General features: G+C 52.8%; 1 protein-coding gene across 6 annotated transcripts in view; it reads left to right on the forward strand.

Annotated features, from left to right (window-relative positions):
• Positions 1-762: 762 nt before the first annotated feature.
• The window catches only part of Tle3 (TLE family member 3, transcriptional corepressor), a 45,373-nt gene continuing 30,528 nt past the window's right edge, over positions 763-15,607 (forward strand). For 5 of the 6 annotated variants that reach the window (XM_032909409.1, XM_032909410.1, XM_032909412.1 and 2 more), the window contains exons 1-4: positions 1,056-1,172; positions 1,666-1,766; positions 2,225-2,288; positions 3,251-3,295. In XM_032909409.1, coding sequence (XP_032765300.1) covers positions 1,149-1,172; positions 1,666-1,766; positions 2,225-2,288; positions 3,251-3,295 — 234 coding nt within the window. In that variant the 5' untranslated portion in view covers positions 1,056-1,148. Of the gene's footprint in view, positions 1,173-1,665; positions 1,767-2,224; positions 2,289-3,250; positions 3,296-15,607 lie in introns of all 6 variants that reach the window. The other variant, XM_032909408.1, reaches the window with a different exon arrangement.

The raw sequence follows: 15,607 nt of genomic DNA on the forward strand, positions 1-15,607 counted from the left end.
GAGTCCCGTGGCCCCACGTGGGAGCCTCGCATTCCCATTGGCCAACGTTAGGCGAAGCCGCCACATTATTTTGTTACTTTTCAGTCCCTATTTGGAACTGCTCTCGCGGCAGTTCAGACCTCGTGCTCGGCCCCCTTCGCCTGTCTGTGTGTGGTATCCGCAGGTCCGAGCCACTTTTTTTTTGAGTGCGTGTACGTGTGTGTGTTGAGTGCGTGTGTTTGTGTGTTTTGGGGGTTTGGCGGGGCGCGGAGAGGAGAGCCAGGCTGGGAGGAAGGAAAGAAGCCGCAGAGCTCCCGGGCTCAGGCTACGTCTCCCCCTCCGGTGCTCTCCAGCCTGCGCGCTCCTAGGCAGCAGGGACGCCGACCGCTCCCCGCCGGAGACGCAGCCGATCCACTTGAGAGCAAAGAAGACCCCTTCGCCGAGGCTTCCTATGCCGGCTGGAGTTAGGATGCCAGGGCCCATTATTTGCACCGACTAACCCGGAGTTCCTCCTCGGCCCTGGGAAGGACTGGCGGCGGCGGCTGGAGCAGACAGAGCAGCAGGCTCTCTTCTCCGAGGGGAGGGGGGGCGTCGAAGCGCCCTCACTGGGCTCTAGCCCTCACCCACGGTCCTCAAGCCGTCACCTCGGTGGCCTGCTTCCTTTCTCTTCTCGCCGCGACTCCGGGCCCGACCGCCTCTGGGATTTGACCCGCGCGCCCCGGATGCTCCGAGCTGCCCAGACGCGCCCCCCCCTCCAGCCTCATCGTGCTGATTGACCCGTGAGGGGACAAGAGAAACCCACCCCCCAACCTCCCGGCCTCGGGATCCTGCTCTGGAGCTGCCAGGGAGCCGATGATGTCCACGCAGACCCGGCTTCTGACACTGTCCACGCAGCCGGGGGAAGGTGGCCGGCCGCAGCCGGCCGAGCCTTAGGCGCACAAAGCGCGAGCCCGCCGACGACTTTGCCGCTCGCTCCGCCGCTCTTTGTCTGCACTTGGGGCGCACGCCCGACTCTGGGATTTCGCTGCGAGAGCGGGCTGGGGGGGCCGGGGGCGAGCTCTCGGTTCCCCGGCCGCCCCCCGCTCGGGCTCGCCTCCCCCCTCCCCCGCACGTCCCCGGCTCGGGCTCTCAGCGCTTCCAAGCTCTCGGAATCGCGACCCCTCCCTGCCATGTATCCGCAAGGCAGACATCCGGTGAGTAATTGCAAGTAGGCTTATTTAAGCATCTATCATGGCAGGGTAAACGAGGCAGTTTATCTAGCACCTCCATTTTGCTTGTTGCTACCTTTATGGTGCGCGCGCGTGTGTGTGCGCTCACACAAAGGGGCTGGGTGGGTGGGGGCGCCGTAGAGAGCCAAGGGTAATTGCGCTCGAGTGGCCCGGGCGGCCTGCGTTGGAGGGGAACGTGGGCTCCCGCCCTGGGCCCCTCTCCTAAGTCTTCCAACTCGCTCCCTCGGCACTTGGCCACGGGAACCCTTCTGGCTTTGGGGGTGGTCGATATGCCCGCTTCCCGGTCCTGTCGGGAGAGCGTTGAAAAACTTGCTGGGAAGGTTCTGGGCTGTGGGGTGGTGGCCTTGCCGGGGGCTCCCGGCGGGGAGGGGCCAGGGACCCAGCGGATGCACGGGGCCGCGTGGAGCCCTTCTGATGTGCCCACTCCTCTCCCCTATGTCGTCCTTGTGGGCTCCAGGCACCCCATCAACCCGGGCAGCCGGGATTTAAATTCACTGTGGCCGAGTCCTGTGACAGGATCAAAGACGAATTCCAGTTCCTGCAAGCTCAGTATCACAGGTAAGGCGGGTGGGGGTTGGCCCCGGGCTGACCAGGAGGGCGGCCTGGCGCGCTCCTGCTACCCCCCGCAGGGCCCGAAGGGGACGTGGACCCCCGACTGCGGGGCCGCAGGGCCTCCGCCTTTTGTTTTCCCTCACCGAGCGCACAGCCTTAACCCTTTGCGTTCCGCAGTCGCCCAGCTCCCAAAGCCCGTCCTGTCGAGGGTCGGGGTCTTGCGCAGCGTCCGGGCCCGCCCCCGCGTGGCCGAGACGAGTCCCCTCGTCAGGTCGAGAGAAGTTTGGAGTTGGTACGGCCAGGCTCCGGGTGGTAGGCACCCATTCCCACTGTCCTGAGGATGCTGGATAATGGGGGTACTCAGAGTGCCGGGCAAGTGAAGTGGCTCTGTGAGTCCCTAGGGTCCGGGTCTCGAAGGGGACCATGTTGGCACCAGGACTGAGAGCCTTCTCTTGCCCTCACAGCCTCAAAGTGGAGTACGACAAGCTGGCGAACGAGAAGACAGAGATGCAGCGCCATTATGTGATGGTGAGAGGCAACCCGCAGCAGGGAGAAGGGAGGGCAGGGCAGGGCACCCAGGCTTAGGGTCCAGCTGGGGCAGTCGAAGGCCAGAGCTAGGCCCAGCTTCAGGACAGTCCCCTGAAGGGCTCTCTTCTTCGGCTTCCTCTTCCCTGCCACTTGGAGCCCGGGCAGAAAGAGAAACAAACCCACATTACTGGCCACCTTTGTAAAGAGCATGTCAGTTGTGTTTTGAAGGTTTCCCAGAGGGCTGGTTGCCTTAAACTGGTTAGTAACACAAGAGTTGGATGAGCCGGTGTCAGGGTTGTATAAAAGCCCTCCTGGAGCCCTCTTGGGAGTGTTCGGAAACTTTTGTTTGGCAGCTGGGATCCTAGCTAGAATGGGACAGAAGCGCCTGCCCAACCCAGAGTTTTTCTAGATTGGAGGAGCTGTTTAAAGCCCTCTGCCTCTGTGTCCCCTCCTCAAGATTTCCTCAGTTGGGAGTCTGGCCCTCCTCCCCCAGTTAGATCATCTTTTAACCCTGAGTTCAAGTCGACATCTTTCATTTGGGAGTACCCGGGTATGGGAGCCACTTAAGGGCAGGCTGGCAGCAGGCTTCCCACAGAAGAGACCTTCTACCCAGTGCTAAACAACCCTCAGAGGACAAGAGGAGGCGGTGTACAGCATTCCCTGTAGAGCCCGCACCTTGTATAAACAGCATATATATGGCACATGGGGTGCCTGTGGGAGGGGAGGCCCTGCTTGTCTTATTTTTTGTGTACAGTGTTCTCTTGAGTGGAGAGGAACACTTGGTCACTTCCCACTCTCAGCTTTCACACCTCCACAGGCTGCCTTTGTGGGTGGGTGGACTTTAGTGGCTTTGGACCCAGTGAATGGTTTCTCTGAAGCCTTGTGGGGGGAGGGGCTAAATGAGACAAGTCCCTGTGTTGCCTGTTGATGACCCCCCCCTTTTTTTTTTTTTAATTTTGTAGTACTATGAGATGTCCTACGGCTTGAATATCGAAATGCACAAGCAGGTAAGTGCTTTCCTTTTTATATATAAATAATATATGTTTAAATTATAAGAGGTGTGATTTCTTTGGAGGGGTGTCCTCCCGTTTGAAAACGAGCCTGGGTCTTTTGGTTTTCCCACTCGGCCTTGAAGGGTAAATGTTCAGTGGATTTGTTCAATGAATGCCTGGTGCCTGGGCTTTGCTGGCTTGGGCTGAGCTTTCAGCGTTTGTGAACTTAGGCCTGATCTGGGATCTGGGTAGATAAAGGACCAAAGACCTATGGGAAAGTTGTCTAGTGGGTCCCCCAGGATCTGAGTGACTCCTGGAGGTAAGAGAGTTGGCTGTCTGCTTTTATCTGTTTTAATGTAAAATTCTCAAAAAGGAAAATATAGGTAGAGTTCCACGCCTCTCCCCATTTTCTGTTCTTTTTCTTGCAAAGAGAGAGAGAGAGAGAGAGAGAGAGAGAGAGAGAGAGAGAGATGTACTGTCTTGATAAGATTACACTCTGCGGGCCTTCAAAGCCAGGCTGAGCTGTCGAAATGTAAGGGAATGGAGCCACTAACGGCCTAAAAACTTAAAGCCAGAGTGAAATGCAATCCTCTTGCCTTGCACTGAGGAGCGGGTTTCTCAACTCTCTCTATTTGAAGGCAGCTGTGTCCCATTTCACAGGAGGAAGCTGAAGCCCAGAGGTGAAGTAACTTGCCCAGGGGCCAGCCTCACCAGGCCTTTTGAGACGGGCTGGCAGTTGAGCTCAGCTTTGTAATCCTGAAGTCAAACCAGTTTAGCTAGTGTGGTATCCTTTGATGGGATATGTAAACTACCTCACATTGTCACCCTTCTAATAACAGTATACCTCAAACCCAGCAAATACAAACACTCTTTATCTCCAGCATATCAGTAGCTAGTCCTGAGCTAGGCCAGGCTGTGGGAGAGGCCTGTTTGTCTATTTGTGTTCCAAGGAGAGGCTGCCTATAATTTGGCTTGGCGGACGATTAGCCTGGACTTGGCACGTATAAATGGTGCAGGCCGGTTGTTCTTTTTGACAATTGGTGTTCTTGAAATCTCAGAAGGCTGTTGACTCATTCTAGCCTTTGGTGACCGTGACTTGAATGGGATTTTCTGCTCTAAATTAACAGTCATTTACAAGGTTTAAATTTTGCTCTTTAAAGGGGGCAGGGCCCAGGGCAGGTGAGAAGGGCAGGTGACCCTGAGGGGAAGTGTGCAGATTCCTGCCCGCTCCAGTGGCTTCTCATAGACCCTTTTGAATCTGGTTTCTTTTCCCTTCCTGTAGGGAGGCCTGCTGTTGGGTGAAGGGTAGCCAGAGATGGATCAGCATTTAGTGAACGAAGTGGGAAGCCAGCTATGGTTTCTTGAGGAATTGGTTCCCCAGGCGTGCACACATGGAGGCTACCACATTTTGAATTCTTGGCCCACAGAAATAATAAACAGTCTTTGCTTTATATGTAAAGAAGGTCCTGGGGAGGATAGGCCAAAAATGGCTTCTGCCTCCTCCTAGGTAGAAGTGGTGGTGGTGGTGGGGTCTCAGGTGTTTTAAGGACTGTGGGGGGTATTTATGTAAAGTGCAAGGTACTGCCACTTCCTCCCTTTCTCCAGTCCTCCCCCTCCTTTGTGAATAGTATCTTGGGCGTGTTTTAAAGAGGGTAATTGCACCCAGGTTCAAAATTTATAGCAGTAGTTGTTGTTGTAAGAGCTTCTAATTAAGGTGTAATATGTCCTTGCATGTTGAGGACTGCATGGGTGGTGTTGCCCTCTTCTGAATACATGGTTGTTTGGCACAAAGAAGTCACCTTGGCTGGCAGAGCAAAGCTATTCCGAGCCCTGGGGTTGCTATGAACTCAGAAGAGCTAAGCATCCCCATACTCTTGGTGGTGGGACTTAGACAGAGCGGCTGTGTTTCTCTGGGATGTCTGGCCATTCGTCACACAGGGTTCTAAGATGAGAGAATGCCTGAGATCTGTCCACATTGCCTTTAACCCTCTCAGCTGCCAGTCAGGTGGGGTAGAGGGATCTTTGCCCTCCTTTTTACTGGCGGGGAAACCAAGGCATCCAGGAAGCCAGCATGGCAAGACCTAGGGGCTTATTTCAGAGCCTCAGGGCTGTACAGCTGAGCTCTTTGCTCCAGGTGGCTTACCTTGGCCTTCCAGCCCCTTCCCAGCATGAAGGCAGGCTGAGCAGTCTCTGGGTTGGGTGAACTCACCCTGTGGCTGTGTAGGAACAAAGAGGCAAAGAGGTGGAGAAACCCTGACTGGGAAGCAATCCACCCTGACCTAATGGCGTGCTGGCCACTCCCTAGGCTTGCAAGGTTTTGTAGAAGAAAACCCTGCCACTAATTGTAGTGTGGGTCTCGGGTGCATTTGGCGGATGGTGGTTAGGCCTGAGCAAACAAGTTTATCAGCTGACCTGTTTAGCGGTTGACTGGTGTTTTATCTGCACACACAATCAAGTGACTGGAGTGCTTGAATTATTCATGCAGTGTCCTGCCCTCTAGACTTGACTGTGTGATTACATCTGCCTGGAACAAACAGGCTGGAATCTTCATCTTTAAGCGAGTAGGGGTGGGGGTGGGGACTGTATGTACTTTTATATAATAGATGGTCTACAGAGCTAGCACCTTGGGAAAAGTGTGTCTGGTCATCCTCAACACCTACACACACACACACACACACACACACACACACACACACACACACACACACTTCACCACCACCACATATTTTTTCAAAAGCTCTCCTTCACTGGTTCCATGGGAAATACCAATTAGCTGAGAACCTTTCCTTCTGCCAGATGGTCCCTAGTATTGACAGAGGGCAGCTGATGAGGTACGTCCAGCCCGTTTTTATTTTACTGAGAGGTTAAACTCACTGTGGCTGGCTCTGTCCCTGGCTGTTTTTCTGCCCCCCCCACCCCCACCCCCCATCTCTCTTCCAAGCTGTCAAATCTCAGAGAAGTAATAAATGGGTCCTCCTACTCTTCTGCCTCCCTCCCTAATTATGGTAAAGCAAAGATTACAGAATCACAGGCCTGGCCTGTGACTTGAAGAGGTCACCACCTCCCTCAGGCTTCTGCTTCCAGGCAGAGTGTCAAGGATGATTCAGCGAGGACCAGGGAGGCGATGATGGCTAACCGGCTCATCAGTTCCCGTCTTGTTCCTGCAGCGCCGCTCCAGTGTCAGCAGCAGATGACAAAGCCAGCTTAGAAACAGACTCCAGAGCAACTGTCATGCAGTGGCTTTGAGACACGGTGCTGGGGGAAGCCAGCAGGCTGGCCTTTCACCCTCTGTTGGTGAGACTGATGTTTGGCAAGCTGACTCGAGGCATTTTGATTTGGGGGCAGCATCATGCCAATACTAGCCAGCCACTATTTTCAGTAACCCAAGCAAGTCCCAGAAACGCGGAGCTGGAAGAGTGCGAGCTTTGGCTTCTTATCCAGACCTTTGAAGTCAGGGATGAGGAAGAAGGCTCAGAGACTGGAGCTGGCCTACCCAGACTTCCACGGTCACAGGTGGTGGGAACGAATGCTGCTACTGCAGACTTGCCTTCCCTACCCCAGGACTCCTCCAGAGCCTATTGGTAACTCGCAGCCTGCTGTGTCTTTAATTACCTCCGCTTGCCCCATGCTATTATCCAGCCAGACTCAGGCTGCAAACTTGGCTCCACCAAAGTCCAAAGTACCCCATTTGGGGTTGTATAACCGTGTCAGCTGAATGCTCTGTGTCCACAGTCCTGTCCCCATTTGCCAGCTATTTGCACAACTAATGATTGTGTGTTTGGTAATAAGACAGAGGGCAGGTTCACAGATGAGGTGAGGGCGGTTAAAAACCCTGACAGTTTTACCCTGGCCACAAGGTGGCCATCTACACAGGGCTGAGGACTGAAGTCTGCAGGCAACAGTTTTCTGGAGAGAAGACCATGCCAAAAAGTTGGCAGACCTTGGAGGCAATAGGATGGGGGATCCAGGCACTGGTGCTAGGGCAGTGTGGCATCTGGGTTGAGCTGTGAAATTTACATCTTTGCTGGGAGCTCCTTCATTCACCCACGCCCCAGCTTCTTTGACATGAGCTGCGTGTGGCTCCTCCTTGGAATCATGGCGTCTGTGGGATCTGCCCAGCAGGGTACCATCTTGCTGTACCTTGGGAATTACTAAAGTCTGAAGCTCTTTTTACTTCTTCCCGTCCAGCTAGAGGGTGACCTAACCCTTAAGGTCGCCTCTCCTCTCTGGCATCAGTGGATTCCTCGTCTGTAGTAGAGTACAGAGCAGGACTTTCCCCTGAGTCTTTTCCTCCTTGTACATCTGACCACCGAGACGACTCTGAGAGAAGCCTGCTGGGAAACCCTACTCCCACTTTACTATTCCATAAGCTCTGCTGAAGCAGGATTGTGTGCTTACCAAGAGTCCTTCTCTCCCTCCTCCACCCAGGAAGGGTCTCATCTACTTAGGGTCTCCTTTCCCGCGGTCCTCGATGCCACAGTGTTGAAGGGAGGAGAGAGTTGGCCGAGGAATATAAAAATATAGGTCTTTCTATATAGGAAAACGTTTTTCTTTACCACTGTATAAAGCCCTGGGACTCCAGGAGCCCAGAGGTGATTAACCGCTCTCAGCAGGGCTCGCCCCTGTGATCCCGCACAACACAATATGAACCTCGATGTCAGAGCTATGGAGGATGCCCCTTTGCCAAGCACACCATCCAATAGGTGCTCAGTAAACACGTCGGGTTTCCTTCTTTGGGCTGTGGGCAGGTGGGTGGACCTACACTGCACCGAGCCTTGGGAAGGAAGTGGGGGGTTGTAATTGTGGGTTGCCTGCTGATCTGCAGGCTCTCTCTGTGGTTCAGCATACAGTCTCCTCACCAGCAAAATGAGAGAGTTGGATCCATTCCCAAAACGGTTATTAGGGGTCTGGGATGTGCTGGGTGTGGGCCGGGGTTGGTTACACGGCTGAATAAGACACCATTCCCTCCACTGGGGCATCGGGCCTCTAAATAAGTAATTGCGATGCGGTGAGGTAAGCGCTAATGTGGCCGCTGTGACACTTGCTTCACTCTTCCTGGGAAAGTGGAGACGGGTCAGAGAGGGTGTCCCTGTAGGAAGACTGTTACTTGAGTGGGGCCTTACAGGGAGGGTGGGAGGGGAGTTGTTAAAGGCAGAAGCCAGCAGCCGGAGCTCCTCCCAGGTGACAACAGCTCCTGGGATGGCCGTGAAGTACATTCAGGAAGCTGCAGTCGGGAAGAGTGGGTTGGGGGAGGGCAGGGGCCGCACTTGAGAACTGAGAAGGTGGTGATATTGTGCAGCCCAGCATTATCTGAAGGCCTCTCCACTCACATTCACGACTCACTGGCTCCCTCTGTCCCCATATGGCTCTCCAGGGCTGGCCCCGATCCATCTGGCAGGGGGTGGGGGTGGGGAATGTTCCCTGCGAATGTGCAGCCTCCCCTGTCTGCTTCCCCACCATCCTGCTCTGGTTTGAACTCTATTCCCCAAAGTGGCATTGTCTCCTTTCTCATACTGGTAATTCTGTAATGACTGGGTCTGACCTGCCCCTCCCCCATATTTAATTCTCATCAGCCCGGCTCTCCACTTTGCTATTAATGATAGCAGCCAGCAAAATAGCTTTCAACATGCCATTGACAGTCTGGCTTAAGAGCGCACTTGAAGTAGTGCTAGACAGCTGAAAGCACCCATAATTGTGTACCAGAGTGAGAACTGCGTGCTCAAGGGCCTTGTTTTTATATGCTTAAAGGGACAATATCTTGTTTTCGACAAATGCTCTCTGAGACACATCCAAGATGCTTTCTTTCTTCCTCTTGTACCTCTCCTCCTCCTCTTGGCTCCTTCTCTTTCTCTGGCCTTTCAGAATAAAGGCTCCTCTCCACTGGGGCTGAGAGAACTTACGGAAGAGGAATGATCTACTCTGAGAGCAGGGGCAGAAATCCACTGGGCTTGCTTTAAGGCATCATCCACTTCAGACCCAAAGCCCACAAGGAGCCCCTTTCCCTGCTGACACCAGAGCCTCAGGTTTCTCAGGGAGGGAGCAAACACTCTCGTGCCGGTTGGCGTAGAGTTTTCAAGTCCTTATGTTTCCTGGCCATGTTGCATGTCAGCCAGAGACTAGGGGATTCGGGCTACTGTGGCTGAGTGCAGAGGCTGCTGTGAAGGGCATGGAGAATAGGGAAGCCTATTGGAGCCAGCCTGGCCAGACTCCAGGAGGCTCACCCTTCAGCAGAGCCCTGAGGTTTAAGGGGCCTTTCTGGAAACCAAGAGGGTGGGTAGAGTGGGACTGGTATTCTTAATTGTAAGGTTGTACGAGCCAGAGGAGAGCTCTGGTAACTCCAGAGATTTTTACCGGACAAGAGGGTCCCCTTTTCACCTCATCCACCATGGGTGACAAAGTAAGAACTCAGGAACCTAGCTATGGGAAGGGTGGAAATGAAGTCTGAGAGGCAGGGGAAGCCCTGTCAGCACCTGGAGTTTGGCTGTAAATGGTCCTCACTTCCCTCCGTAGCCAAGTTGTCTTGGCAAAAAATTGGAGTCTGGGTCCCTTTCCTGTACCCACGCACGCACGCACGCCTTGAAGTGACGGCCTGAAGTTCTAAGATGTAGCTATTACTACATCTTTGCATATGGACACAAAACTGGTGATTGTGCAAATGTCATAGATGAGAGTAATACAGCCACTTGAGATTTCCTGCAGCGCTTGATTGCCAAGCAGACGAGGCATTTTCTTCTGAAATGCTGGGGCGTTCGCTTCCAGAACAAGAGTATTAGACACCTGAAGAACTGGGTGTGGAGGTGTCCTGTATGCACCCGGAGGGGGCTTGCCTGTCAGTTTGGGTGTGGTAGGGTGTAGGGATGTGGAACACGGGACTGAGGAACAGGAATGTTTTGTGTTGACTTAGCCTCACTGCCTGCCTGGCCGTGAGGTGACAGCTCATTCTGCAGGAGACTTGGAGGCTGCTGTTAAGGGTTCTCTTCCTGATTGTATGCTGACCAGGGCTGTGATTGTAAAAGAGGTGGTCAGTGACCTGCGTCTTGATTTGGAAAGTATTTTCTGTTTGTTTTTCTTGCTATCTCATCACGTCAGAGGGGGAAGATGGGGATGATGCAGGAGAAGGGGTGATAAAGCTGAGGTGTGGAGACAGGAATGAGGAAGCGCCAGGCGTCACTGCCCTGGGTTGTGAGAGGAAACTGAGCTGAAGGAAGACTTGAGGCTTGCCTTACCTTGGCTTTTGGTGGTGGGGTTCCTAGGGCTTGGCCTTTATCTTGACTTTCCAACCTCTTCCAGGTTTTGGTTGTTTGCTTGTAGTTCTGAGACTGACTCTGACCCTCTGGAAGGGTCCACCTTCCCTCAGATGGATACACAAAGTCAGCCAGGGTTTTCCCACCCCAGGGTCCTGTCTCAAGGGACGGTGCAGTGCAACCTGGGTCAGGCAGGACACCTCCTTCCAGCTGACTAAAAGCTTTGAACTCCACCCAGTCCAGTAGCCATGTGAATGAGAGAGGAGAAGGAATGATCAAGGCCACCTCCAGTCCCACAGTCCGTAAGGTCTTTCTTGACTCAGGGTTTGAAGCTGAGGACATTGGTCAGTCAGTACACACTTTGCTTCAGGAGGCAGGGAAAGAGGAGGGCAGTTTAGCCTAGACCAGGGTCTTGAGACCTTACCACTATTTTTCCTAGTGAAACAACTTTCTTTTCTCTAGGAGGAGACTGCAGCCCAGTTTAGCTTTGCCTCAGAGTAGAAGTACTCAGGGGCAGCCTGGAGGTATTGAGCTCTGAACAGCTCCTGCCTCTGCCAGCCAGTCTTAGGGACCTCACACATTATGTCCCTTAGGAAGTGAAGGACTTCCTTGAGTCAGAGTCACCAGCAGGAGTCACCATACAGGAGTTTGCTGCCAGGGTCCTCCTGTATGGGTTTGACACTAGCTTTTATGTCATAGCCTAGAGGGGGAGGGGAGCCCTGTAGCCTTTAGCTTCCCTCTACCCTGTCCTTTCACTTGAATCTTACCCTGCTTCTCAAGAGACCCCTTCTTTTTTTTTGGTTCTTTTTTTTGGAGCTGGAGACCGAACCCAGGGCCTTGCGCTTCCTAGGCAAGCGCTCTACCACTGAGTTAAATCCCCAACCCAAGAGACCCCTTCTTTGCAGACACCTTAAACTCCTATGTCAAAAGCCTGGGGCCATTTCCCAGGCCTACAGGATTGGGGAGGGTTTCTGACAAGCCTCTTTTTATATAGGTGAGAATGGAGATGTCAGCAGATTTGGAGTTTCTTACAGGGAGTCCAGGTCCTCTAGAGAGGGAGAACCAGGAGCTTGGGGAGTGGGGGATGGGATACTCTGGATGACTAGAGTGAGGGCTTTGAAGTCCTACAAATATGGGTGTCTGTCTGCACCTTCTGTACCCTACCAGTGTGACACTGCTGTCCTTTGTGAGGTTTTGCGAGTGGTAGGCTGGGTAAGGATCCTACCTGCTAGAGTAGCGGTGTTTGTGAGACTTTTCACAGCCGTACTTGCATTGCCCAACATGGTCGCCATTAGCTACATAGAATGTTGAGCAATTGAAACGTGGCCCTGTGGTGGCTGAAGAACTGAGCTTTGAAACGGATTTAAATCCAGTTGCACTAGGCCCTGTGTGGCACCTGGCTTTCTAGACATTGGGGATTTGGAAGGTGCGGTGGGGATTATGGGAGTGGGTGCTCAGGAACTCCCGAACACAAGACAGGTCTCAGCAGGGTATTCTCACACTGGGACAGATCGAGTCTCAAAATTCCCAAGGCCTCAGAGAGGGAGAAGGGAACGAAGAGGAGAGGAAGAGCCGGGCTGCTTAGGCTTCTCTGAGCCCATCCCATTGTTGCGCACTTACTCCATAGTTCAGCCCTGCAGTATCTCTGTCTGATCCATCCCCAGCACCATGAGGCAGGTGCACTGCTGTTGGAAGGGGTCAGATGACTTGTGTGTGGTCAGTTGGTAGGGTCATATCAGGACCACATCTGTTTGACCTGGGCCATATCATGATCCCGACTTAGAACGACTTTGGGCTTTGGTTCCAGTGCCCAGAAGTGTTCATATAAATCCTTGTAAGAAAAAGCGCATGCATTGGGTTGAAATCGGCCTGCTCCGGGGCTCTTGCCCGCTGGGTTGGTTGTCAGCAGCACTGCTGTGGTCCTGACAAATGTTTGCAGACATTGACTCTCCTGTCCCCCAGGAGCCAGAATTCACTAGCACTGGTTGAGAAGACCCCTGTCCGAAGGGAAGAATCAGGCTGTAGCCCTGGGGGGGGGTTGGTTACTTTCATCTCGATCTGTGGAGAGCAATCCTTGCCCTCTCTGGACCTCATACCGCATCCGTGACTTGGGAGGTTTTCTTTCCGTCTAAGAAGTCGTTTTGAGAGCGAGTAGACGGTGAGACAAGTGCCTGAACTTGATTTCCACGGCCTGTGAAATGTCTCCACTTACTTGAGGAAAGGAGACCCGCTGACCCTCTGAATATTAATGTAAGGAGGGGACGTGCTCCATGCTCGTGAGAGCAAATAGAATAGGACTCTGTTTCCGCCTACTCAGTCTGCCGCATGCTACCTCGGTTTCCCAGTGAGCCCCTGTCCTCAAAATGTCAAAGCAGTTGGTTTCATTTGTAACCCTGACCTGGTGAGGAGACCCCCAAAATTTAATGAGCTGCCTCAGCAAGGGTAATGTGACTTTTACAGCCTGTTGAGGGGCAAGGGGGAGATTTGCATAATGCTCCAAGGGGGGATTAGGTGGCTGGGGGTTGCCATGGCAACCCCACCGGGATGAATTGAGAATTTTCCTCCTCACAGGAGTTGGCCAGTGGAGTCTGGGAAGGTGGGGGAGGGAACAGGGGGTTATCCAAGGGGAGGACTGAGGAGAGGGGAGGGGGAATCCCTTGGATGAGTGGGCAGCTTGGGGGAAGGTGTAATCTGAAAAGCCCCCTCTGTTCTGTCCATACAAGCAGGCTCTTTGAGAGCTGACTCCCTTCGTAGGGGGTGGGAGGCAAGCAATTTAATGTGTTTGGGAACCAAGAAATTAAAGTGAACAAATATTTAAAGATTATTGGATCTTGTTAACAGGAAGCTGGATGGATGGAAAGTGAGAGTTAGAGAAATGGAAGTCTTAAGGAGTATTAAGAGCCCAGGGAGAGACGGGGTTGTCATCGGGGGGTGTCATGGGGGGGTGTCATCGGGTCAGTTCTCCCACCGAGTGGGGTTCTTCTAAGAGCCCTCAGTGCTGTACCCTTGGCCCTCACCTCGCCCATGCTTCAGGAAGACCGAGTGGGAGGACAGCCCCAGGACGGGTGCAGGCTCCAGACTGGGCTGCAATTCCTTCCTCCTCGGCCCTTCCCACTCTTGCCTGGCATGCTGACTTCTTACAAGAACAAGGAAGGCCCGTTGCTTTCAGGAAAGTGCCTAGAAGGGTCATGTCACCACTCAGCAACCCCAGGCTCTCTGGCTGGGGAGGCCCTCGTGACTTCCTTCCTCTCTGCCTTCCTCACTGTTCCTTCCTCTCCTGGGAAGGGCACAGGGGCCGACGCAGGAGGCGTCTTGTTACAGGCCAGCCTTGCCATTCTTGCTCTGTAAGACCAAGATCTTCGGGGTCATGTGGAGACACAGGCACTTCTCTGTACTCAGTCTTCCTAGCATAAAGACTCCAGCAGGCTTCCTCAGAGGGCGTAAATATTTAATGGTGTTGTAGTTATATATAATTTGATCAATATGTCAGTGCTAAGAGGGCCTTTAAGGAGGCTCACCTATCACCAAGCAATCTGTGATGTAAACCAGCACCCCCTCCCTTCCCTCTGCCCCCAGAAGCGGCAAGCATCATCTCCCAGGCTGCTAAATGGGTCATTTATCCCTTTCTTAGTCCTCAGTGGGGTTTGTAGCATGGAGGGAATGAGGCCTGGGAACACCACCCTGGCTTTTGTTAGCTTCCTTGTTCCTCCCCCTCCCCTGATTTTCTTTCCTTTGTTGATAAATACCACCTGTCTCAACCCAAGGAGAAACTGCCTGGCCAAGGCTACCGTCTTATTCAGTAATTGAGGGGCCATCAGTTTAGAATTGTCCAGGAAATAACAAGGGGTATGTCAAATCAAAATTGCCCAGACATTTTGTTCTGGAATCTTCTAGTACTTGCTTGCTGGGTGGTTATGGAACCTTGCTTCTGGGAAGGTGAAGGCCAGAGCCACCTCACATAGTTGCTGGCCCCAAACTCTTTAATTCAGGTTTGCTTTAGTTACTCCAAGAACTAGGTAGGTAAAACCTGGTTGAAATGGGAGGGGGGATCCCAGAGCTGATTTGACACCCCACCTCAAATACAGGAGTCAGAAGATTAACTGGATGCTGAGAGACAGGAGTCTGATGCTCCTTAGATTACAGCGGTTGGCTAGACACAGCTGGGTTGGACATCATTGGTTCTGTGTGGCTTTGAAGTGTACTTCGCACTTCTGGTGGGCAGCTGTCTGTTCCTTGTCTTTCTCACACATGTGTGGAAATGGGTCTCTAGACTCACTTGGTGACTGTCCCGGACACTGTTCTGATCTTCACGGAAGAAACGCTTATTTTAGAGCTATAACTTGGAGCTTGCTTGGGAATGCTTGGTGGTCAGACATGCTGCTACTGAGTTTTGGTGTGCACTGAGAGATTTGTATAGGGGTGTACTGTGAGATATATCGTTATTTCTTGTATTAGCCGATGTCCGGTTGCTGTGACAAACACCTGGCCAAAGCAATTTAAAGGAGCCTGGGAGATGTCTCAGTTGTTAAAATGTCTGCGCTGCCAACCTGAGGACCAGAATTTGGATCTTAGTCTGCTGAAATGCATCTAGACTCTAGTTGGCAGAGATGGACAGAGGTAGGCAGTTCCCTGGCCAGACAGCCCAGCCAAACTGATGAGTTCAAAGTTCAGTGAGAGACCCTGTCTCAAAAACAGGTGTGAATGATCAAGGAAGACACCTCCGAATTGACGTCTGGCCTCCTGACACACGAACATGCATATCCTGTACACACACACATAAAGAAGTTAAGGAAGGAAAGGTCTTAGCTCCTGGTTGAGGGTACAGATAGTGGGGAAAGGCAAGGGTATCTGGAGGCATCTGGTCATGGTTCTTCTGCAGCAGGGAACAGAGAAAGGTAATGCTGATGCCTGTTTACTTCCTCCTTTTCATATGTAGGTTAGGACCTAACTCGTGGGATAGCATACAATAACATAGGGTAAATCAGTCTTTCTTACCACCTCAGCCCTGTCTTGAGAGTCACTGGCATGCCCTGAGGTTTGTCTCCTGTCGGGTTAATAATACTGGCCGCCATGTTTCTCTTGT

Source organism: Rattus rattus, chromosome 8, assembly GCF_011064425.1.
Source record: "Rattus rattus isolate New Zealand chromosome 8, Rrattus_CSIRO_v1, whole genome shotgun sequence".
Classification (NCBI taxonomy): Eukaryota; Metazoa; Chordata; class Mammalia; order Rodentia; family Muridae; genus Rattus; species Rattus rattus.